The sequence below is a fragment of the Callithrix jacchus genome, chromosome 2 (assembly GCF_049354715.1).
Source record: "Callithrix jacchus isolate 240 chromosome 2, calJac240_pri, whole genome shotgun sequence".
Taxonomy (NCBI): Eukaryota; Metazoa; Chordata; class Mammalia; order Primates; family Cebidae; genus Callithrix; species Callithrix jacchus.
The window spans coordinates 130,833,977-130,860,195 of record NC_133503.1 but is presented as its reverse complement, the minus strand read 5'-3'; the positions used below and the strand labels follow the sequence as shown (position 1 = coordinate 130,860,195).

Below are 26,219 nucleotides of genomic sequence, written 5' to 3'. Positions count from 1 at the left end.
AACAGGTAACAGAGATGAGCCACGTTCAACATACTCTGCACAAATTTTTCGCCCCCAAACATGAGCAAGTAATAGCAAATGTTTTAAAACATTTTAGGGTGATTTGTTACTGATGACAAAATGAGACAAATAGAGATTAACTAAATAGCACAGGCCATAGGGGAGTAGGCATGAGACCCTGCAGTTACTCTCCTGAAATTCCTAGACCCCTCCTGCTTATGTTATGTAAAGAAAACCAGGTCTGGGTTAATCACAAACGAATGACTATTCCAAGAAGTGCTGTGCTCCATCGCTAATCATCTGTTAGCTTCTTTCTGCTAACTAATGGTATTTCTATATGAACATGCTGAGACCACCTTGTTCTATCGCCTCATTTAGTCCTTTAAAATCTGCTTGTCACCACCCCAACTTGGAGCACCTCCCAGGCTTAGTATATAAGTGCTTCCCAGGTTGCAATCCTCAAATTTGACCCAAATAAACTCTTTACCTATATGGATTTGCCTTCGTTCTGTTTTTTTTCCCCCCCCAATGCCTGGCTAATTTTTAAATTTTTTGTAGAGACAGGGTCCCACTATGTTGCTTAGGCTAGTCTCAAACTCTGGAGATCAAGTGATCCTCCTACCTTGGCCTCCCAAAGTGCTGGGATTACAGTTTTCTTTCAGGTCAATATTACACACCAATAGACGACTGAAATAAAAATTGGCACCTGAAAGTGACATACTACTGGAATGAAAACCTAAAGTCAATTGCTACATGTTTGGGACCAAGTAACATACAGAAGACTGAGGGAAGGCTGTTATAGTCTTCATATGGTTTATTTGTCCCTTCCAAACTTCACGTTGAAGTGTAATCCTCAGTGCTGGAGGTGGGGCCTGGTGGGAGGGTCATGGGTGCCGGTCCCTCGTTGTGCTGTCTTCACAACAGTGAGTTCTCATGAGATCTGGTTGTGTGCAGCACCTCTCCCTACCTGCTCCTGTTCTTTCCATGTGACGCGCCTGCTCCCACTTCACCTTTCACCATGAGTAAAAGCTTGCCGAGGCCTCTCCAGAAGCCAAGTGGATGCCAGCACCAATGCTTGTACAGCCTGCAGAACTATGAGCCAAATAAACCCTGTTTCTCTATAAAGTATCCAGTCTCAGGTATTCCATTAGAGCAATGCAAAAAAAGGCCTAACACTAGCCTGAAACAGGAAGGAAAAGCTTGCTCTTGCTCTTGTGGGCTAGAGAAAAGGGGGCCTGAGTTACATACTGGCAGCTCAATTACAGACACTGCCACTTGTAGCAATGTGGAAAACGGTCCATGTACTAAGGAACTGGCTAAAGACATTTTCATGTAGAATGGTGAAAATGCCAAATGCCTTGTGATAGTTGCTAAAGTACAGAAAGAGAGATAAAGAGGGAAATGTTCACCTTTCATGCAAATTTTAGAAGAATATAGAGGGCCCAAGACTGTCTGAGTCAGTTAGCAGTGTGTTCTAAAAGCAAAATTAAACTTGGAGGCAAAGGGCAAATCTGAGTTGCTGTAACTGCCCAGTGGGGTCTCCTTGCCCAATGCCTAGACAGACTCAAGACGGGAATTGCAATAGAGTTGAATCCACAGAGTCAACTATACGGGAGACTAGAGTTGTATTATTACTCAACTCCATCTCCCCAAAGACTCGGGATGGGGCTTCTAAGGAAAATTTGGTGGGCAGGGCGTTGGAAATTGGGGACTGCTGATTGATTAGGTTAGAAATGAAATCACAGGGAGTCGAAGCTGACCTCTTGTGCTGAGTCAGTTCCTGGGTGGGGGCCACAGACCAGATGAACCAGTTTATCCATCTGGATGGGGACAGCAGATCCAGTGAGTGCAGGGTCTGCAAAACATCTGTTATCTGAAGGAGCACTTCGGAGGAGTTCAGAATCTTGCTGCCTCCAGCTGCATGACTCCTAAACCGTAATTCCTAATCTTCTAATGTGTTAGTCCTGCAAAGGCAGTCTATAGTCCTTAGGCAAAAAGAGGGTTTATTTTGGGAAAGGGCCGTTACCGTCTTTGTTTCAAAGTTAAACTATATGCCGCTTACACCTGTAATCCCAGCAGGTTTGGGAGGCCTCGGCAGGAGGGTGGATCACGTGACCTCGAGTGTTTGAGATTAGCCTGGCCAACGTGGTGAAACCCCATCTCTACTAAAGGTACAAAAATTAGCCGTGCGAGGTGGCACATGCCTGTAATCCCAGCTACTCAGGAGGCTGATGCAGGATAATTGCTTGAAGCCAGGAGGTGGAGGTTACAGTGAGTCGAGATGGGGTCACTGCACTCCAGCCTGGGTGACAGAGTAAGACTCTGTCTGAAAACAAAACAAACAAAAAAACCGAAGTTAAACTATCACCTAAGTTCCTTCCAAAGCTAGCTCGACCCACACCCCAGAATGAACAAGGATAGCTTGGAGGCTAGGAGCCAGTCAGGGTCAGGTCACATCTCTTTCACTGCCATAATCTGCTCAGTTATAATTTTTGCAAAGGTGGTTTCACTGCCACAAGTAAAACATGGCCTCTAGTCAACATAAGGCCCTTTGTTAAAATCCCAGAAAGATGTAAGGAGGCACTTCTCAACCTTTATGATTAGACAAACAGGCTTCTGAAAGAACAAGTGTATTCTCACACAGCACCCTGACTTGTAGGAATAGCCCAGAGAGGAAGTGTATCTTAAAAAGATTAGCAGAAAACAACCCACTTAAAAAGTGGACAAAGGACCTGAATAGGTATTTCTCAAAAAACATACAAACGGCCAACAGATATATGAAAAAGTGCTCAAGTCAGGCTGGGCGTGGTGGCTCATGCCTGTAATCCCAGCACTTTGGGAGGCCAAGGAGGGCAGGTCACCTGAGGTCAGGAGTTCAAGACCAGTTTGGCCAACATGGTCAAACCCCATCTCTACTAAAAATACCAAAAATTAACTGGGCATGGTGGCAGGCTCCTGTGATCCCAGCACCCTGACTTGCAGCCCAGAGAGGGAGTCCATCTTAAAAAGATTGGTGGAGATGATTTTTACTTAACACAGTGAATCCCAACAAAATCCACAGAAAACTCACAATGTTTTTAAGAGAACTGAACTAACACCAGCACCAATAGCTTCGACTAAAATGGACAGAGACAGCTCAAAACAAAGCCACTGTGCTCCTGACCATTTACTGGCAGGAAACAGGCTCAGTAAACTCTTTGGCTGCAAATCAGGTTTTTGTTGCTGAGATAGGGTCTCCTCCATTGCCCAGGCTGGAGTGCAGTGGCACAATCATGACTCACTGTAACCTCTGCCTCCCTGGAGTAGCTGGGCCTACAGGAGCATTCACCAAGCCCGACTAGTTTTTGTATTTTTTTGTAGAGACAGGAGTTCACCATGTTGCCCAGGCTGGTCCTGAACTCCAGGCCTCAAGTGATCGCCTGCCTCGGCCTTCCAAAGTATTGGGATTACAGGCATGAGCCACCACACCTGGCCCAATCAGGCTTTTTCAAATGGAAAAGGAAGGGCGACACAGAAGGTGGGGTTAGGAAATAAATCAGGCCCAGTTGTTTGTGGATAAGCACCACAGGGATGGTTCTGTGGGTATGGAGACCTAAAAACTAAAAAGACAAATTATCTGCCTCCCACATTCTTCGAACAAGGTGAAGAGGAAAAAGATACCTATAATAAAGAAGTTCAAGTGTGAATGGAAGAGACAGTGGCAAGGGTAGAAGCACAGTTTTTGGATCTTCCTGAATTGCTATATAAAAATAGCAACTAGATAGCACAATCAAAAATCAAAAGCTGGAAGAGATGAAGACTAACAGCATCTATGTGGGAAGGAACAGAGGACAAAAAAAAAAAAAAGCAAATGCCGAATTCAGAGCCAGAAAGTAGGATGATGGTTGCCACAGGAGAAGGGAAGCGGGAACAGAGTTCTTTAATAGGTAGTTTGTTTTGCAAATTGAAAAGGGTTCTGGAGATTGGCTGTAAAACAATGTGAATGTACTATTACTTCATACCACTGAACCGTACACCTAAAAATGGTTAAGCGCCGGGGATGATGGCTCACACCTGTAATCCCAGCACTTTGAGAGGCCAAGAGAGAAAGCTCACTTGAGGCTTGGAGTTCAAGACCATCCTGGGCAACAGAGACACCCCATGTCAACAAATAATCTGAAAAATGAGCCAGGCATAGCAGGGCACAGGTAGCCCCAGGCACTTGGGAAGCTGAGGTGGGACAATTGCTTGAGCTCAGGAGTTGGAGGCTGAGTTGGCCACTGCACTGCTGCCTAGGCAAGAGACCTCATCTCAAAACACAACTACAGAAAACTTTTACCCTAATTCTCATGTTCAGGACACTAGCATAAGGAGAGGACACAGGAAGGAAGTGCGGTCCACAAGAGCTTTCAGAGGAACAAGACAGCTTGGGGTTTCATGTTTATATTTTCATTCTCAACAACTAGCACAATACATGGAAATAATAAATAGTGTTGGGAAAGCTGAATATCCACATGTTGAAGAATGAAATTAGGCCTTTATTTAATACCATATTAAAAAATCAACCTAAAATGAATTAAAGACTTAGCTATTAAGTAAGACCTGAAACTAAAACTAGACAACAAAAATGTAGACAAACGATTACATCAAACTAAAAACTTCTGCACAGCAAAGGAAACAACCAAGTTAGGAGACAATGTACAACACAGGAGAAAACACAAACTTCACATCCGATCAGGGGCTAATATTCAAAATATATAAATCACTCCAAACTGCTCAATAGCAAGAAAATAACCCACTTAAAAAGTGAACAAAGGACTTGAATAGGTACTTCTCAAAAGACATACAATGGCCAAAAGATAATGAGAAAGTGCTCAAGTCAGGCTGGATGCAGTGGCTCATGCCTGTAATCCCAGCACTTAGGAGGCCAAGGCAGGCAGATCCCCTGAGGTCCGGAGTTCAAGACTAGTTTGGCCAACATGGTGAAACCCCATTTCTACTAAAAATACAAAAACTTAGCTGGGTGTGGTGGCATGCACCTGTGATCCCAGCTACTCAGGAGGCTGCAGCAGGCGAGTTGCTGGAACCCAAGAGGTAGAGGTTGCAATGAACTTGAGATTGTGCCACTGCACTACAGCCTGGGCAACAGAGCAAGGCTCTGTCTCAAGAAAACCCACAAAAACCAAAAACCAAAACCCAAGTTACTAATCATTAGGGAAATGCAAATTCAAACCACAATGAGATAAAAGTTCATCTGTTAGATTGACTTATCAAAAAAAAAAAAATGTGTTGGCAAGGAGGTGGAGAAAAGGGTACACTCTCAGTGGGGATATAAATCAGTACAGCCACTATGGAAAACGTTCTTGGAGGTTCCTCACAAAACTAAAAATAGCCTGTAATCCTAGCAGTTTGGGAGGCTGAGGTGGGCAGATCACTTGAGGTTAGGAGTTCCAGACTGGCCTGGTAGAGATAGTGGAACCATCTGTACCCCAAAAAATGCAAAAATTTGCCAGGCATTTGGATGTGCACCTGTAATCCCAACTACTCAGGAGACTGAGGTGGGAGAATGGTTTGAACCCAGGAGGCTGATAGAGGTTGCAGTGAGCTATGATTGCACCACTGCACTTCAGGTGGAGTGACAGAATAAGACCCTGTCTCAACCCCCACCACACAAAGACCTGAAAATAGAACTACCATATGATCCAGCAATCCCACTAATGGGTATATATCCAAAGGGAATGAAAGCAGTATGTCAAAGAGATACCCACATTCCTATGTCCTCTGTAGCATTATCCACAATGGCCAAGATAATAGAATCAACCCAAGTGTCCACAAAGACTATATAAAGAAAATGTGAGCTGGGCACAGTGGCTCACGCCTGTAATCCCAGCACTTTGGGAGGCTGAGGCAGGATGATTGCTAGAGGTCAGGAGTGAGACCAGCCTGGGCAACATAGCGAGACCTTATCTCTACAAAAAATACACAAATTAGCCAGTCTTTGTGTTGCAGCCTGTGGTCCCAGCTGCTTGGGAGGCTGAGACAGAAGGACTGCTTGAGTCCAAGAAGTCAAGGCTGAAATAAGCCATGTTCATATCACTGTAATCCGGCCTGGGTGACAGAGCAAGGCTCTGTCTCAAAAAAAGAAAAGAAAAGAAAAGAAACAATAGCATATACACACAAAAGAATATTATTCAGCCTCAAAAAGAAGGCACTCCTGCAACATGCAACAACGTGGAGGACATGCTAAAGTGAAATAAGCCGGACACAAAAAGAAATATATTTCACGATCTGACCTGTGGATACTTAAAAAGTCAAACTTCCCAAGTTTGACTTAAGAAATGCACAGTGCAAAGGTGGTTACTAGGAGCTGGAGGTAGGGGATTGGGTGAGAGTAGTTCAGGGTGATGTTGGTCAAAGAACAAACACAAAATATCAGCCAGAAGGAGTATGTTGAGGAGATCTACTGTGTAACATGGTGACCAGTTAACCTTGCACTGTACCTTAAAAACCACCGAGAGGAGGCCAGGCGCAGTGGCTCATGCCTGTAATCCCAGCACTTTGGGAGGCCAAGGAGGGTGGATCACCTGAGGTCGGGAATTCAACACCAGCCTGACCAACATGGAGAAATCCCATCACTACTGAAAAGAAATTAGTCAGGCATGGTGCTGCATGCCTATAATCCCAGCTACTTGGGAAGCTGAGGCAAGAGAATCACTTGAACCGGGAAGGTGGAGGTTTCGATGAGTTGAGATCGTATCACTGTACTCCAGCCTGGGAGGGCAACAAGAGCGAAACTCATCTTAAAAAAAAAAAAAAAAAAAAAAATTTAAATGTTCTCAGCACAAAAACATGAGGCAATGCATATGCTAATTAGTATGATTAGGCCATTCCTGAATGTATACATATTTCAAAACATCATGTTGTACACCATAGACATATACCTTTTATTTATCAATTAAAGGATCAGCATAAACTCCATGAAACTTAAGAGAGAGCTGGTTAACATTTGAGGGCAACATCTCTTGGAAACAACTTGAGTACTTTAATTATATATGTATCTAGCGGAAGAGAAAAAAACAACATAGTTTTAATTTTAAATTTTATTAAAGTTCAGAGTTAACAAGTGTCGAGTTTTTTACATAGGAAAAGCCTAGTCAATTCAGATGCTTTATAGAAAAATTAACATTAAAAAAAAAATAGAAATCCATGACTAAAGGGGAAAAACAACTTTCAAAAATTACCAAAATTCTAACCATATCAGAGACCATTATAAATTTCAGACAGTAGGTTTACCACACATATTGCATTTTCAAATTCTCATGTAGCAAAACATAACCACATAGTTTGGCTACAGCTAATTGTTTCAGAAAAGTTTAAAAAATTAGCAAAGTTATACCTATAAAACTTTTGAGTTTTCTTTATGCAAAGTAAAAAAGACTTAAATCTTTAATAAAGGAAAACAAAACAATCCTCCTAAATTTCTTATAAATAGCTCTCAAGACATATATTACACATCTGCTATAAGCTTTCTTTACCTGAGAGAACCTCCCAGGATCCTTTATCCCAAAGGATTACCTTCAAGAGTTCTTCCATCATTTTACTCACGTGAATATGATTACACTCTATACAAGTGGATTGGGACATATGCATTCTTAATCTGTCCTTCCCCACTGAAGTTTCTTTCTGAAAGGATTTTACTTAAGAAAAAAAAAAAGCTCTTTGGTAAAGGCCAAATATTTCAACCTTTAAAAATGACTGCTTCTATGAAAGATTTACTGAGAAGAAAGAAGAGAGGGAAAGCTCCAAACATCTGTGTGAACAGCTCTCCAGTCCTGCGAAGTCAAAGGCCCAACATTAGAGAGTGCACCTCTTCCTGAAATGCAAAACTAAGTTAACTAGCAAGTTACAGAAAATATCCTTCAGAAAATTCCACAAGCCAAGTGGCTACTGCATTGTCCCTGATGAAGGAGGGCCCAGTGTTCTTTCTGGGTGTGTTAAGGTCTTAGTTCTAAGTTGGTCCCTTTTTAGTTTTAGGTTGAGCCTGCTTTCATTTTCAAGAGGTATAGGATACTAGAGTACACCAAATGAGCATTTAGAAAGGCAATAAAGGGAGGGTAAAAGCCCAGGTAGCTAAATACAGGTTCTGGAATTCCCTTCACAGGAAGGTGAAGCACCAATGATGGGAAACATTAAATAAATACATCATCTTAGAAAGGCAGAGGGCGGGCTGCGTGCGGTGGTTTACACATGTAATCTCAGCACTTTGGGAGGCCAAGGCAGGCACATTGCTTGAGCTCAAGAGTGTGAGACCAGCCTGGACAACCTCCTCTCTACAAAAAATAAAAATAAAAATTAGCCAGGTATGGTGGCAAAAACCTGTGGTCTCAGCTACTCGGGAGGTGGTCCTTGAGCCCCAGGAGATAGATCAAGGCTGCCATAAATCAAGATCATGTCACTGCACTCCAGCCTGAGTGACAGAGTGAGCTAGTCTCAAAAACAAAAGGCAGAAGATGACAATTTTGGCATGGAGATGGGAAATTAACATTACACTGAGGTCGCTCATAATGAAAGATCTTCTGAAGAATCAGAAATAAACAATGTTGTTTGGAAACAGAACCCCAAAACCCCAGTAACTCCACCCACCCCACAGCCCACCCCACTTCATCTCCCCTACAAAGAGGCTCCAAATACCTGTGGCAAACAATTTCTTCAGACAATTCCCCACAAAGTAAAACTAACCAATGAGTATTTAAAAAGCTAGACTCAGTAAAGATGCGGTTGGGTTTCTGAAGGCTTCAAACGGAAATGGTTTCCAGTTTCCAGTCAGGTAACATGCCTTGGATGACACTCCCATAAGAACCCCCATCCCCCTGTCACTCACTCAGTATTTTTACTCATAAAAATGAGGGGAAACTTTTTATCAGATGAGTGACACAGAGGAAATATTCACTTGCAGCTTCAAAAAAATCTTCAACTGTCATCCCTAAATGTGTCTGACCAGCAGCTTCTGGGAGTATACTCTTTAAGTTGTGTACAAAAAACTGTAAGAAGCAAATGTCTATTATTTTTAAAAGATATCAGTGAGTTAATCAAATTAACACCATTGTTATAGCAACTCAAAGCCACTGGTACAATGTTTCCAGTTTCTTAAATAACACTGCACAAAACTGTAGTTTTTTTTTTTTTTTTTTTTTTTAGACAGAGTTTCATAATTGTTGCCCAGGCCAGAGTATAATGGGGCAATCTCGGCTCACCATAATCTCCACCTCCTGAGTTCAAGCAATTCTCCTGCCTCAGCTTCCTGAGTAGCTGGGATTACAGGCATGTGCCACCATGCCCAGCTAATTTTGTATTTTTAATAGTGACGGGGTTTCTCCATGTTGGCCAGGCTGGTCTCAAACTCCCAACCTCAGGTGATCCGCCTGCCTTGGCCTCCCAAAATGCTAGGATTACAGGCATGAGCCACTGCACCCGGCCATAATTATAGATTCTTTAAATCCAGGAATGTTGACTCTTCACCTGAGTATTGTGTATCACAATTAATAACCATTAACATTATTAACTTTGCATTGATAGTCCCTTGGTCCTCAGATGCATCCACATCTCTTTTGTTCATCCAGATATACATGCTAACATTTCAGCTGAGAATAAAACTCTGATCAACTTTTAACTCTTCCTCTTGCATCAGACCAACCTGCAGAAGGGAACGGGAGACCACACACCAAGACTCACACATCTGGAAAATGTGGAGTGACTGGGCTGGCTCCAGAAGTGACTCGGGCCTTCCACCTGCCACACTCCCTTGCTTGGGCTTCCCTGAGCTGCTTTCTGCAGAGGAAAGGGCCAACCACAGCCAGCCAAGGAATGCAAGGCCTTGTTAGCTTGACCTTGACTGGGCATAAGGTCAGTTTCTTAAATCACACCAGCTGGCCACCAGACCCAGCCGAGAAGACAAAGCAAGGGCTCTGCTAGACCTCAGCAGGAAGAAGACAAAGAAACTAGTCACAATACTGCCGTGGCCCCCGACCTGCTTCTCAGAGTGTTTCCTAAAGACAACCGCAGTGTACCCAGGGCCCATGCCACTGCAACACAGCTACTGTGTGTGACAAGCAGCCCCACTCCCTGAGCCTGTTCCTGGCCCACTGAGCTCCTGTCCCCTAACTGGTTCCTCAGGTTAGCAAACGGCTTTCATTTCGCAACTCCGGATGAGTCTCTCCTGCCCTATTTAATAGAAATTTAATGGAGTTGACAAAACAAGTCTCTCTTAACCAAACACACAGATCGAGTGACTTTTAAAACAGAATCTCAAACACTGTAAGTAGGGAAAGTTCTAAAGGAATTCCCTATATTTGTTTCTCCCTGGGTTTTCTTGGGAGAAGGACAAAGGAATGAGCAGAAAGAATTTTACTGATTTCACCCACAAGCATTTTGGCACACAGACGCCCAGCTTAGGTGGCACTCAATTCTGCCCAACTCACAGAGTAGGGCACAGAAAAAAATGACTAGGCTGTCTTTTATTCTTAGAGCCTCACTTCCAGAGAGCTCAAGAAGATTCTTTCCACCCTGAATGAAATTCTAACAGGAGTTTCCACGAAGTAAAACTCTTCCCTGCCTGAGAACATCAAGACTGAAAATGGGCATCATCTTGGGTAGCTGCCAAAAGATACGTCTCTATGAGTATTACAGCATGTATTTTGGAAATCCCTGTGGATGTTATCTATGGCTTAAATACCCTCAACCGCCCACCTCTCTCTCCTTTTTTTTTTAGATGAAGTCTCACTCTTGTCACCAGGCTGGAGTGCAGTGGCGTAATCTTGGCTCACTGCAACCTCCGCCTCCTGGGTTCAAGTGATTCTCATGCCACAGCCTCCAAGTAGCTGGGATTACAGGCACATGCTATCATGCCCAGCTAATTTTTCTATTTTTAGTAGAGATGGGGGTTTTACCATGTGTACCAGGCTGGTCTTGAACTCCTGACCTCAAGAGATCCACTTGCCTCCTCCCACTTGTCTTTATGTATATTTGGCCACTCCCACACTTTTCCTAACATGCTTCCCTGAATCAGAGTGTCTGAGGTGCTGCCTGGGATCCTCACCTCAGAAATTCTCTCTTTATCAAATCTACTCCAAGGACACCAGAATGAACTTGAATGGTGTGGTCACATTACAGCGACAGAACACAAAAGTTCTTCCGCTTTTACAGTTTCAAAGGCCTCAAGGTGGAGAAGAAACAGAGGGGCTGACCTCAACAACTGAAAGAGCAGTGCATGCAGCAGGCTTCAACTCGAAGCAGCTTTTCAGTTAAGGTCCTAAAAGTATGATCATTATCAACAGCACACACAAGTAAGAATTATAGCCCTCCATTGGTTAAGCAAAGAAAACAATACGAATCTTGTTCTATAATCAAGTGACTAACACCATAAATAAGCGCCATACTTTTGCAGTAACTAGGATCAGGTAGTGATAATATGGTGGAGAACCATGTTGGGGGTGACCAGGCAAATTGTGCTTTTTCACATTATTACAAAGATGTGGGACCCAGAAGAGATGAGACTTTGGGAAAAGGTGCGGGCAGAAAGTGAAGTCTGTGATTCCCAGCATCACAACCTCAGAGGGAAATGTTTAGGGGCCATGAGGAGGCAGCACGGAGCGTGCAGTTGAAAAGCAGGTGCCTCCTCTTGGACCCTATAAATATAAGGGGCCCTGCAGTATGAGTCCTGTCCTCAAAGCCCCCGGGGACAAAGCTTTAAGAGGCGGGAGTTGAGTGAGAGGGGTCTGGATTCTGTCAGGGGCTGGGGATTTGGCATGTTTTTCTATTCCAAGGGTGAGTATGACTGGCCACACAACGTATTTTTTATCCCTGTGAAAAGATGCTGTGCCCCAAACTCTGTTTTGGCAAAACCAAGCAGAATGAAGTCAACATAACTAGTATCCAGTTTCTATGGGTAGGATATTGCAACCATGATCAGTTTAGTTGAAAATTTCAATTCCTTTTGAACAAACTGGTAGTTTTTGAATTACAAAAGTAAAAAGCTAATCAGGAGATTTTTTTTTTTCTGAAAGCCTTTTCAGACCCACTTAGGCACAGGGCGCCAGTCACTTAACCTCCAGGGACACTGTTCAAAAGATGGCACTTTCCAGGCTGCAGGTCCACAGAGCCCAGGGGATCACTGACATCGTCAAACGGAGAACTGCCGGGTGGGGCAGCAGAGGGGAGCGACCAGCGTCCACAGGTACAACAGCACGCAGATCCAGCAGGAGGCCATCTTAACCCAGAAGATGGACCAGCTCCCACTGAAGAAGCTCTCCATGTTGGCACTTTCGTAGCTATGGAAACAAGAGACCCAGCTGCAGTCAGAGCAGGAATATATTGAGATAGAATTCACTAATTCACATCCATGTATAATGTACAATTCAGTGGCTTTTAACACATGCATACACAGACTTGTGCCACCACCAACACAATCCATTTCCAAACATTCCCATCACCCCCAGAAGAATTCATGCACCCTTTAGGCACTCTCCATTTCCCCATGGCCCCCTGGTCCGCCTCCAACATTCACCAGTCTACTTTCTGTCTCTACGGATTTGCCTATTCTAGAGAGTTGATATAAAATAAATCACGTGGCCTCTTGTGTGTGGCTTTTTTACCAAAGCATACTATTTCCAAGGCTCATCCATGTGGTAGCATGCATCAGTCCTTCATTCTATTTTTTTTTGAAAGTGCTAAATAGTATCCTATTGCATGTGTAGAGCACATGGTCATTTGGGATGTTTCCCCATTTTGGCTATCACCAATGATGCTGGTATGAATCATCAAACTTATGTGGGCAAAAACTTACACGGGTAAGTTTTTTTGTGGACCTAGTTTTCTTTTTGTCTTAGGTACATGCTCAGGAGTGGAAGAGCTGGATTATATTGTAACTCGATGTTTTATTGTTTAAGGAGCTGCCAAACTCTTTTTCCAAAGCAGATTTCACATTCAAACCAGCAATGTAAGAGGGTTCCAATTTCTCAACTTCCTCGACATTTGTTATTATCTGCCTTTTTAATTATAGCATCCTCCATCCTTTCTTAAGCTTCCCAAGCCAAAAATCCCCAGGAGTTCTCAAAGCATCACTGGGAAGCATTAAAGCTCTCTTCTCCTCTCCTCCAATCAATGTGCTTGAAACCACCACTCCCACCACCCGACCACAATTCCCCTTCCTCATTTTATTTTTCTCCCCAATGCTTTTTTTTTTTTTTTTTGAGACGGAGTTTCGCTCTTGTTACCCAGGCTGGAGTGCAATGGCGCAATCTTGGCCCACTGCAACCTCTGCCTCCTGGGTTCAGGCAGTTCTCCTGCCTCTGCCTCGCGAGTAGCTGGGATTACAGGCACGCACCACCGTGCCCAGCTAATTTTTTGTATTTTTAGTAGAGACGAGGTTTCACCATGTTGACCAGGATGGTCTCGATCTCTCAACCTTGTGATCCACCCATCTCGGCCTCCCAAAGTGCTGGGATTACAGGCTTGAGCCACCGTGCCCGGCCATTCCCCAATGCTTATTACCATCTAACACAGCGTATCTGACTTGGGTCATAGTCTGTCTCCCCCACTAGACTATAAGCCCTGCCTCCTAGAACCATGTGGCACACAGGAGCCACTTGTACATCTGTTGAATGAATGATACAAGGAAGCACAAGGAGCCTACATGTCTAAGCCTAACTTAGTGGTCAAATTATGATATAACCGAAGCTCTGGACTTGTAGAAAAAGTATGAACCTCTGTGTAGTCACAGGGAAGGCCAGGTCAATCATGTAATATCAAGTTAAAAAAAAGCCTCTGGGGGAAAACATGTATAATGACATTTATGTTTTTTAAAAAAATGACATAGGTTTATAAATGCACAGTAAAGGAATGAAAAGATACACATCCTAGCAGTGGTTATCTGTGTTGAGGAGTAGACCGGGGGGGATACCACATTGTTACTTTTCATAATTCCACATTTAGTTTGTAGTTTTAAAAAAGATGTTTCAGGCTAGGCGCGGTGGCTCACACCTGTAATCCCAGCACTTTGGAAGGCTGAGGCAGGCAGATCACAAGGTCAAGAGATCAAGACCATCCTGGCCAACGTGGTAAAACACGGTCTGTACTAAAAATACAAAAATTAGCTGGGTTTGGTGGCATGTGCCTTTAATTCCAGCTACTCAGGAGGCCGAGGCAGGAGAATCACTTGAACCTGGGAGGCGGAGGTTGCAGTGAGCTGAGATTGTACCACTGCATTCCAGCCTGGTGACAGAGTGAGACTCCATCTCAAAAAAAAAAGATGTTTCCAACTTTTGTAATGAAAATGAAGAAAAGTGGGGAAAAAGATAAACAAAATTTGAAGTAGAAAAAAGGGATAATTTCTTTCTTAAAGGCAGATGAATGCTTAGGAATTCCCATTTTTCCTCAATTATCGTGTTTTCCAGACTGTCTATATAGAGCTAACCTCACCAGTTTCCAGGGCTAAAACATACCCGTCCACTGTTAAAACTCAGAACTCACCTGTAGTCTTAGCACTCTGGGAGGCCAAGGCAGTGACTTGATCAGGACCTCATTTGAGGTCACTGATCACTTGAGGTCAGGAATTCAAGACCAGCCCGGCTAACATGGCAAAATCTGTCTCTACTAAAAATACAAAAATTAGCCAGGCATGGTGGTGCATGCATGTAGTCCCAGTTACTCAGGAGGCCGAGGCACGAGAATCGCTTGATTCTGGGAGGTGGAGGTTTCAGTGAGCGGAGATCACGCCACTGCACTCCAGCCTGGGCAACAGAGTAAGACTCCTTTTCAAACAAACAAACACGAATAGTACTTAACTCTTAAGACGTTACTTCCAAAGTCCCTAAGCCAATGGGCCACTCACTTGAACCAGTTGGTGACGGTCATCATCACATAGAGAGAAGCCAGAAAGAACACGAAGTGGAAGTAGGAGTAGATGTAGACGGTGCCTTTCTTCTCGTCGTAAATGACCCGTGGCCCCTTCTTCCCCGGCTGCTGCTCTTCAGTGTCTGTGAAGCACAGAGGAAGCCCAGGCTCAGTGAGTGAACATGTGTTTAGCATTCAGCAAAGCCATGCTCACTAATTCCACAGGGCTGTCAGTAGAAAATATGCCAGATGGCCATCTGTACCTTCTGCAACTTCAATCTGTGCCCCAAGTACAAAACCTCCACCCGACCCTAGCAACTTCCGAAACAGGATGAGTTACCTAATGCCACATTTATTTTTATTTATTTATTTATTTTTGAGATGGGGTTTTGCTCTTTTTGCCCAGACTGGAGTGCAGTGGTGCAATCTCAGCTCATTGCAACCTCTGCCTCCCAGGTTCAAGCGATTCTCCTGCCTCAGCCTCCTGAGTAGCTAGGATTACAGGCACCCGCCACCATGCCTAGCTAATTTTGTAGTTTTTCTTTTAGTAGAGACAGGGTTTCACCATGTTGGTCAGGCTGGTCTTGACCTCCTGACCTCAGGTGATCCATCTGCCTCGGCCTCCCAAAGTGCTGGGATTACAGGTGTGAGCCACCGTGCCCAACCTGCCACATATACTTTAACAGAAACAGAGCCCTTACAGATGTAAAACTTGCTATAAGCTTAGCAGAAAGGGAGAGAGCACAAAACTAAGTTCTCAAGCCTTTGGAATCCTCCAATCCAAGAAGGAAAGTAAGGTGAAGAAATGAAATGGCCCCAAAATAAGGTGTCAGAATCTCTTGGTATTTTCCATATCATTCCTTTTTTAATAATGTGCTTTCTGGCCAGGTGCTTTCTCCCAGCACTTTGGGAGGCTGAGGCAGGCAGATCACAAGGTCAGGAGATCAAGATCATCCTGGCTAACACAGTGAAACCCCATCTCTACTAAAAATACAAAAAATTAGGTGAGTGTGGTGGCCGACACCTGTAATCCCAGCTACTCCAGAGGCTGAGGCAGGAGAATTGCTTGAATCCGGAAGGCAGAGGTTGCAGTGAGCCAAGATCACACCACCGCACTCCAGCCTGGGATACAGAGCAAGATTCCGTCTCAAAAAAAAAAAAAAAAAGGTGCTTTCTGATTCTCCAAATCTCACTGTATAATTTAACTTACATATAAACCAAAACGTAGACTGATTCTTCCGACCAGAATACCAACACAAAACTCAGCTATCCTTCAGGAAGAATGTGAAAAGTATACAAGCAGTAAGTCAGCTTTAGAATAAAAATTTCCCCTACTGATCAAGTTACTTGTGTCTGAAACCCAAATGACTACAAATTAGAGCTATAGGTCTGCAATGCCACACAGATGCCAAGAATAAAAATGCTCTGCTTACCCTCTCCACCAGGACTGAAGCAAAAACAACAGCGAGCTATCTGTGAAAGCAAAAGCAACAGTCAGGTGGCTTGTGTTCTATTTCTGGTCTACCTTAGTACGGCAGCAGAGGCCAAACATGCTCTTATTTGAACCACCTCCCTGATCCTGAATCGCATGTATCCCTTCAAGAGATTTGGATTGTTCTTTCCCAGGTGTGCTGGGTGCTGGTGACAGGAAACACCATGGAAGATGTGCCACCGAGGTCCCCATCCAGGGTCTTGGTGCTGGCTCTTGCTATCATGAATGCTGGCAGAGAACCTCCAGACCTCAGCTCTTTTACCCTTTCCGGGTAACCGTCATGGAATGGCTGATCACAGCAGGGGTAAAGGCCATGTCATTTTGGCCCCTGGGGTTAGGGAGGCTCTGTCCAGCTGCACTGTCCTTTACTTCACCCTCTGCCCAATTTTGCCTCCTTCCCCTTTTCCCTCCACATGTGCTGATCCTTAATAAATACCCCATGCAACAAACTGCTTCAGCCTTTCCTTCTGGAGAATTCAACGTGAAACACAATGAACGTGACAAGAGCCCCACTCTCCTCGTGCTCCCCTCTAGTGCTTTGCTTTCAATGTTATTTCATTAAATCCTCTTTGACCTTTGTGTTGGGATTATTATTATCCTGTTTACAGCTGAGGAAACTCAGGTCAGGCAGGTTAACTGCCCAAAGTCACCAAACTTAGTGACTTTGGTGACAGAGCTTAGTGACAGAGCTGGGACAGACGAGTATCGGATGGGGACTCCAAGTTCCATGATTCACAGGAGGTGACACGTGGTGTCTAGGAGCTTGGTGACACTGGTAGAACCTGAAATAGTAAACTGAAGGAATTTAGAAGCAGCCTACCCATGTTTCCTATCCAAATCAAGCTGCTGCATGGGCCATGGACAGGGATGCAGGGAATGCTTCCCTTTGCAGCACCTTTGGTTACTTGCAAATTTTTTTATAATTATTTCTTACCTACTCAAAACAATAAAATTAATTTTTAAATCAGATCATGTGTAGTCCCAGCTATTCAAAAAGCTGAGGGAGGAAAATTGCCTAACCCCATGAGACTGAGGCCACAGTGAGTTATGATCCCACCACTGCACTCCAACCTGGGTGACAGAGACCCTGTCTCAAAAATAAAAAAGAACGAAAAAGCAAAAAGAAAGTAGGTGACTTCAGGAGTCTGGTAAACAAAGCAGTAAGACAGCCTAGGAAGTGCAGGGCCCTTAGCACTTTGTGGTTGAAGATATTTCAACTATAAAGAACAGATAAGCAGGGATGAGAACGTGAGCGCTTGAGCTTTCATTCCATTTGTACATCAAGGCCAAGCCCTTGTTTCCCTGATTGGCAAGGAAACCTTTAACAGAAGCATTAGCCTTAACAGGAGCTTGGGTTAAGTGGCATGGTCTAAAAACCATCATTCAGTGGGCCCAAGACACGGTATGCTGAGGTCTTAGTTCTTTCGAAACTCAAGTTACCGCAAGAAACTACGAACTCTCACTTTCAAAGCTGTATCCTGTGAAATGTGATGCAGGAGAGCAAACCAACTTCCATCCTGCATGCTCTCCAGTTCACAAGAAAACACTAGGACATTTTTCCTTGGACTGAGAAGAAAAACATCCTGTCTTAAATCCTAACTTGGAGACTTGCTGTTCTTTGAGCTTAAACTCTGTACACAATAGGGACATTGAAGCCATAACCACACAACCTCAGCAGGTGGTCACCTAGTCAGTGGTGAGAACAAACGCCCCTTCTACAGACCATTCTCTTCTGTATAATAGGCAGTAAACTATTCAAACTCAGCACAGTTTCTCCTTTAGGCAATAGAAGGAGTTGGTGAATGATGCTGGCAGACTGACAACCCTTCAGAATGGCTCACTATCCTTCAGGTCAGGTGCAAGAGAGACCATCCCGACAGCCAGCTGCAGAGTAAAGTGTCCATATGTGGGCAGACCCAAGGGCTTTTCCCATGCATGGAAAGCTATTAGAATGCAGGCAGTGGCTGGATGCCAGCTGCCCGCAGTCAGCAGCAAGGACCAGGGGTCAGCAGCTGAGCTCCTGGGCAGCAGGGGTCAAGATCACAGACTCTGGGGCCAGAGTGCACAGTTTACATTCTGGCTAATCAAAACCTGTGAAGCTTAAATGACTTAACTCTTCTGGTTTTCCCCTCTATAAAATGGAGGTAATAGTATGCCACTGGGTTTTATGAGGATTAAGTGATGGTGCCTAGGACATAGCAAGTGCTATAAGTCTCAGCCATCCTTTGAACCCCTGGTTCTTTTTATTCTGGGGTCAGAGCTGGGTCTTGCTGTGGCTACCTCCATCTGATTAGACCTTTCTGATGTTGGTAGATGTTTCATTAAGAGCCCCAAGAAGACTTTTGCATAGTTAAGAAAATAACAGACATTTTGTTAACTGATAGGCACCTGCTAAACACCTTGTGGCTTTGGATGTGCAGGCAACCAATGCATGCATTGTTCATGACACTCTACCCGAAAAAATGCCCACCTGATGAAACTGACATTCAGTTAAATGAGTGAATGTATCTACCACGTTCAACAGCGTCAGGCAGAGCAGATACGGTTCCTTCCATTTCCTCTCTCCTTCCTTCCAACAGCTACTACATAATCTCACAGCCATGCTGTGTATGGAGGGCACAGACAAGTATGAAACAGATGGATGGATCAGAAGTTAAAATAAAACCCACCCACACTCCATGAAGGCAAGCGGGGAGAGCAGGGAGCAGCCTGATAAGGTTCCCCGAGCTTCTGGGTGGGGGTGGGCTGCAGGATGCCACACAAGAGGCCAGCTTTCTTAGAGAAAATCAAGAATGGACTGATTCATTTTAATTCCATAGTATACAAAGGAAAGCATTGGTTTTTTTATACAAAAATCTTCTTTCCTGAGCAGAAAAACAGGATCATGGAATGCAGACTGCTGAAGACACAAACACAAAAGGCCCTCCTGAGAAATGGATCTTCTGCTGAAGCTGGGCAGGAAAAGGAAATGAACTTACTTCCAGCTCAGGAGCTGCATATCGCCCCTGCAGAGCGTCGGAACTCGATCTCGTGGTTGATGTCAAACTAAGAAACAAACAAAAGAGTCAGCCAGGTGCATTAACATGTTACAGCACATGGAATAAAGGGGAAAGCCGGCTGGCCGTGTCTGATGAGAGCCTCACTGTCACCTACCGTTCAGGTGACTTAAAGCAATCTATTTTAATATCCCACCTTATTCCAAAATTGGCTGGCTGATTCTATAGTTGATATCATTTTACATGGATTACATTAGATCATTTTACGCAAAGAAGTCTGTAGGTAGTAGTAAGATATTTTGGTTGTCAGTATTGCTTTTTGACTCCCCTCCCTCAAATGCTAAAATAATTTTCTAATTTCACTTTATCTTTCCCTCCCTTTGATGAGTCTTGCTTAGAGGGGATCAAAAGCAATAAGCCCAGAGACAGCAACAGAAATCGAGGACATGAAAGGGAAGGTCACAGTTATTAACTGTGATGGCCTATGGCAGAACAAGGCTTGCTGTTTGGAAATTTAACACAGTAGCAGTTGGTGTAATAAAAAATTCTGCCTCTTTCCCCAGACCTAGAAAGGTAAAATGTTAGAAAATTTGCCTTGCATGGGGTAAAATAATTTATTTTTTCTGAAAATAAAAACACACACCAGAAGTGGTGGCTCATGCTTGTAATATTTTGCAAGGAAGGGGGTGGAGGATCACTTGAGGCCGGAAGTTTGAGAACAGCCTGGGCAACATAGCAAGATCTTGTCTCTACTAAACAAAAACACAGAACATTTTTTTTTTGAGATGGAGTTTTGCTCTTGTTGCCCAGGCTGGTGTGCAATGGCACCATCTCTGCCTCCTAGGTTCAAGTGATTCTCCTGCCTCAGCCTCCCAAGTATAGCTGGGACTATAAGCGCACACCGCCACACCCAGCTAATTTTTTGTATTAACAAGGTTTCACCATGTTGGCCAGCCTGGTCTTGAACTCTGACCTTGAAAACACAGAACATTTTTTTTTCTTTTTTTTGAGGCGGAGTTTCGCTCTTATTACCCAGGCTGGAGTGCAATGGCACAATCTCGGCTCACCGCAACCTCCGCCTCCTGGGTTCAAGCAATTCTCCTGCCTCAGCCTCCCGAGTAGCTGAAATTACAGGTGTGCACCATCATGCCCAGCTAATTTTTGTATTTTTAGTAGAGACAGGGCTTTCACCTTGTTGACCAGGATGGTCTTGATCTCTTGACCTCGTGATCCACCCGCCTCGGCCTCCCAAAGCGCTGGGATTATAGGCATGACCCACCGCGCCCATCATCACAGAACATTTTTAAGCAAATAGAAATGTATTCAATACTTAGGGTTCCAGCTAACTTTAGAGGTTCGTTTAGCAAATATTTACTGAAGACCCACTATGTATCAGGCCCTATTCTTGGCATTGGGGACTTAGTGACATAGGCAACAATCCTGCCAGCATGTAGCTTCTGAGCTGGCCTAGACATAGGCAGGGTGTGTTGGTGCTCAAGAGGCTGGTCTGCTCGTGGACAGGCAGGGACAAACACGCATCTCAGTCCAGCGAACCTCATGGGGCAACACTGCCTCCTCTGTGCAGTCTTATCCTCTTTCCCACAGAGAGAAGGGATCAGCAAGACAGAGATAAACAATAAAAAGCTTTCCTCACACAGAGGCCCACTGAGATCCAAGCTCACTGCTTCTCTTGTGGTCCACTCAAGTACAACAGTATCACTTTCATTTCTGCTTTGAACTGACGGATGCTAATCCAGGCCCACGCCACTCTGCCTCCTGACTGTGTGTCTGGTCAGAGTGAGACAGAAACATCTCCCAGTGACTGTGCACCTAGGGAACACACACCTGATCCTACCTTTTAGAGTGGCCCAGCTGGGTGGGGTGGCTCTTACCTGTAATCTCAGTACTTTCGGAGGCTGTGGCAGGTAGATTGCTTGAGCCCAGGAGTTTGAGACCAGCTTGGGCAACATTGCAAAACCCCATCTTTACAAAAAATATAAAAACTAGCCAGGTGTAGCAGCACATGCCTGTAGTCCCAGCTACTTGGGAGGCTGAAGTAGGAGAATTGGCTGAGCCTGGGAGGTTGCAGTGAACATAATCACATACCACTGCACTTCAGCCTGGGTGACAGAGACCCTCCTGTCTCAAAAAAAAAAAAGAGTGGCACTTATTCTGTGCATGCAAGTTTTGATTTAGTACAGTGTATCATTTCCACAGGGGAAAATACAAGTTTTTAATTTTAAGAAGAGATCAGTATCTACAATTTTCATTTGAAAAGTAACATTCATTATTTAAGAGACTCACAATAGGCCAGGTGCAGTGGTTCACACCTGTAATCCCAGCACTTTGGGAGGCCGAGGCGGGTGGATCCCTTGAGGTCAGGAGTTCCAGACCAGCCTGGCCAATATGGCGAAACCTCGTCTCCAGTAAAAACATAAAAATTAGCTGGGCATGGTGGCAGGCACCTGTAATCCCAGCTACTCAGGCGGCTGAGGCAGGAAAATCACTTGACACCTGGGAAGCAGAGATTGCAGTGAGCTGAGATCACGCTACTGCACTCCAGCCTAGGCAAGAAAGCGAGACTCTTGTCTCAAAAGAAAAAAAAAGACTCAGAGTAAATATTCCACTTTAAATACTTTGGATTAACATAATTTCCGGAAAAACAAAGCTCTTGATTTGGGCTCCTTTGCCACTTCACCGTCAGAGAGACCTAATGTGGGGAAGGTTTTGTTTAAACTTCTAAAACTAACAGCATTCAGAGCATCATTAACGCCATGTGACTTCTACAAGTAGATGTTATCCTACATTAAGATCTTTACTCAGTTGCTGGGCATAGTGGCTCATGTCTGTAATCCCAGCACTTTGGGAGGCAGGCAGATCACCTGAGGAGTTTGAGGCCAGCCTGGCCAACATGGTGAAACCCCATCTCTACTAAAAACACAAAAATTAGCTGAGCATGGTGGGGGGCGCCTGTCATCCCAGCTACTCGGGAGGCTGAGACAGGAGAATCGCTTGAACCCGGGAGGCGGAGGCTGTAGTGTCCAGCCTGGGTAACAGAGCAAGACTCAGTTTCTCAAAAAAAAAAAAAAGATCTTTATTCAGCTGTAGCCTTTCCCCATAAAACACTCTTCTTGGAATTATCAAGAATGGTTGTTTTTATAAGCTCTTAAAGCCCAGGAAATGTTGTCTAACATTGGGCTATTAAATTTTGTCTGCATTCAGGCTATTAAAAAGACCACTGTTTGGTGAGCATAGCACAAATTGCTATAAAACAATCCCTGGGGTTCCCTATAAACCGCTCCTCTTTCTGCGTTAAGATAGGTGTGACTTGTAATCCCAGCTACTCGGGAGGCTGAGGCAGGAGAATTGCCTGAACCCAGGAGGCGGAGGTTGCGGTGAGCCGAGATTGCGCCATTGCACTCCAGCCTGGGTAACGAGAGCGAAACTCTGTCTCAAAAAAAAAAAAAAAAAAGATAGGTGTGACTTTAACCCAGTTTTTCCCGTGGGGATAGAGGGAGACTGCCAGCACTGGGCTGACACAATGCTTTATTGTACGGAGAATGTCTAACGCACCACAGTGTGTTTACTGTCTCTGCCCGGTGCTGTCCCACCCCACCCCAAAATGCCAGCGGTGCTCTGCAGTCATGGTGACAGCCAAAAAAAAAAGCCATTCTCTGTTTCCCTGCAGAACCACTACAGTGGCCAGAACCCCTTCCACACTGGCAGAAGAATGCACAATGAAGGGGCCCCTCAACACTGGCACTGCAGATGCTTTTGAAGCTGGCTAAAGTCCACTAGACCACAGAAAATATCTAAATAATACATCCAAATGTTCCTGGAGATCACACATTCTGTTCCCTAACAAATGTACAGGGCAGGCCCTTGACGGATCCCACCTATTCCCAGCCTTTGTGTGCTGATGAAGATCAGTCATGCTCCCCTGTGCTGTAGAACCCAAAAGAGACCCAAGCTCTCTGTGAACCTGGGGCATGAGGTGGAAGATTTCTAACTTGAAGATTTCTAGCTGTCGAGTCCGGCTGGAACAGAATTCTCAAAATGAAAAGACAAATCTCCTCCTCCTTCCTGCCCCCTACCCTTAAAGTAGCAGGCCCAGAACATACAAAAGTATACATACCCTTCCTTGACTTCCCAACTTTTCTTAATGTAAACCAATCCCCTTGCCAATGCTATCACACCAACCTGTATCTGCAAACTTCCCCACTTCAGACTAGGAAGTTGTTTGACGTTGAATAAAGATTCTTACTTTTTCCAATTTTACATTTAAAAAGATATTCTCAAAGATGGTTTAATATTAAGAACTATATATTTTCTCTTAAACACAAATAAAAGTGGAATGGCCAGGAAACTTTATAGTGCAAATGCCTTGTAGTAATATAATTAGGCAGGTCATCCAGCTTCTCCTTCTCCCTCAGGGGACACTGCTTCAAACCATCTCAGGAAAAAGAGCCAGAGAGAGACTATCCACCAGTCTCCCTAAACACTCTGGCAAAGCAGCCTCAAGGAAAGGCTGCTCAAAATTGAGAGTAGAGCGCTGCAGATACAGGCTCCAAGCATCCTTACATGCTCAATGAGGAGACTGACCTAATTAACTCCAGGATCCTGTCCAGGCTGACAGCTGAAGGCAACAGAGTAACAATTTCTGTCAAAATCCAGGGACCAAGGGGGAAATTAGAAATAGTTTCTGGAGGTCAGGGCTTGTCACAGCAAAGTTCCAGACTAAAGGGGTGTAGAGGGGTGGGTGTATAGAAAGAGCCATCAGGAAGCCAGGCGCCATGGTTGTGCCTGTAGTCCCAGCTATTTGGGAGGCTGAAGCACAGGGATTCCTTGAGCACAGGGGTTTACCCAGCCTGGGTAATACAGTGGGAGCTTGCCTTTAAAAAAATTTTTTTTAATTAAAAAAAATAAAAAGAGCCATCAGGGAACTCTCACAAGTGGACCAAGGTGATGGGGCTTCCATGGGGTCCAAGCTGATGCTCTTTCACAGTCATAATTCCTGGGTGCAATGGAAGAAGGCTCCGGAGAAAAGGCGGCCCCAGGCAGAAAGGCAGGGAGTAGGTTTGGGTTGAGCCCTTCTTCTGAGCTGGGACTGAAACATTAAAACATACTCCTAGTGAGTCCCCCGGCTGCAAGAGTCAGGACAGATACCTCAAAAGAACCAAGTGTTTGGGGGTGGAACTGGGGGACTCTGGAGGGGAAGGAAAGAGAGGAGCTGGGGAGCTTTCCAGTCTTCTACAACTTTACAGAAGAGTGGACCCCAGGTGACCTTGCCAGCCTTCTCCTTTTAACCTACAAACTATCTAGAGTCTCTGGCTTCCTACAATTTCTATCAAGAATCCTAGATATTCCTGCAATTATGCTCAAATGACAGTTCCCACCCAGACGATGTGGCCTTTTTGTAACATCCTCCAGCCTTTCATTCCTCTGAGTCAGGTAGGAAAACAAACTCTTCAGAAGCCAGATCTGAAAAAAACCTAGTTAAGGTGACTCCCACCCATACAGCATTCCTTTTATTCCCAGGCCCTACTAAGCCTGAATTCAGTGTTTTTAAAGCTGACCCCTGCAGGAGCTATAGCAGATAACTACAACAAATATCAATCACACAGACCCTGGGGGCGTTTACTCCTAGGAGGCATGAACTGCCCAGCTCAGAGTGTGCTCTCTTGCCTACTGATTACAGAAGTACCCCACAGAGCAGACTGTTCATCCTAATATCTGCTTTGTAGGGGCTGCTGTTTTACATGCTCTCATCCCACCAGGCACTGCAGTTTTGTGATTTAACTACAAACATTCAATAATAGTTTGTTGCTGGCATTAGACAGATTTTTTTTTTTAAGTAGCTATCAACTTTGAAAATAGACATCTATTGGAATACCAGACTAGCCCTTGCCAATCTCCACTATGGTGCCTCAATCCTATCAGAGACAACATTTATTTATCATCTCTAAGGGCTGACTCAGGGGTAACTAAGAAGTAATTCTTTACACCTTAGAAATCCTGAGAAAATATGACGGGGGAAAATTCTGTGTTGTGAGATATCCTATGTGTGGTAACCCTATATAGAAAGCTAAGAACTTTTGCCACCTTTTCCATTGAAGGGTTTATGGCAAATCCAAACTCTACTTTATCTAAAGGAAATTTTTTTTTTTTTTTTTTTTTTTGAGATAGAGTTTTACTCTTGTTGCCCAGGCTGGAGTGCAATGCCATGATCTCAGCTCACTATAACCTCTACCTCCTGAGTTCAAGCAATTCTCTAGCCTCAGTCTCCCAAGTAGCTGGGATTACAGGGGTATACCACCACAGTGGTATATCCAGCTAATTTTTGTATTTTTGGTAGAGACGGGGTTTCACCAGGTTGGCCAGGCTGGCCTTGAACTCCTGACCTCAGGCAGGCGATCTGCCCACCTCGGCCTCCCAAAGTGCTGGAATTACAGGCATGAGCCACCGTGCCCAGCCAAGGGCAATTTTTTTTCCCATATACTATTAGGTACCCAGTAGCCCATAAAAACATGATTTTATCCTGTCAAATATCTTTTTTATTTTTTATTTTTTTTCTTTTTAAGAGACAGGGTCTCACTCTGTTGCTTAGGCTAGAGTGGAGCTATCCCCAGCTCACTGCAGCCTTAAGACACCTGGGTTCAAGCGATCCTCCCATCTCAGCCTCTCAAGTAGCTGGGACCACAGACACACGCTACCATGCCAATTTTTTTTGGTAGAGACAGGGTCTCACTATGTTGTCCAGGCTGGTCTCAAACTCCTGGGCTTAAGTGATCCTCCTGCCTCAGCCTCCCAAAGTGCTGGGATTACAGGTGTGAGCCACTGTACCACCCAGCCTGCTTCCTATA

The 26,219-nt window shown here is 44.4% G+C and overlaps 1 protein-coding gene across 14 annotated transcripts in view; it reads right to left on the bottom strand.

The window, feature by feature from the left end:
• Positions 1 to 7,064: 7,064 nt before the first annotated feature.
• Positions 7,065 to 26,219, bottom strand: part of SERINC5 (serine incorporator 5) — a 132,727-nt gene continuing 113,572 nt past the window's right edge. For 10 of the 14 annotated variants that reach the window (XM_054252148.2, XM_078365281.1, XM_078365279.1 and 7 more), the window contains 4 exons: positions 19,339 to 19,405; positions 16,302 to 16,341; positions 14,867 to 15,011; positions 7,065 to 12,305 (listed from right to left, as the gene is read on the bottom strand). In XM_054252148.2, coding sequence (XP_054108123.1) covers positions 12,158 to 12,305; positions 14,867 to 15,011; positions 16,302 to 16,341; positions 19,339 to 19,405 — 400 coding nt within the window. In that variant the 3' untranslated portion in view covers positions 7,065 to 12,157. The remainder of the gene's footprint in view (positions 12,306 to 14,866; positions 15,012 to 16,301; positions 16,342 to 19,338; positions 19,406 to 26,219) is intronic. The other 4 variants (XM_078365284.1, XM_078365285.1, XM_078365282.1 and 1 more) reach the window with 1 other exon arrangement.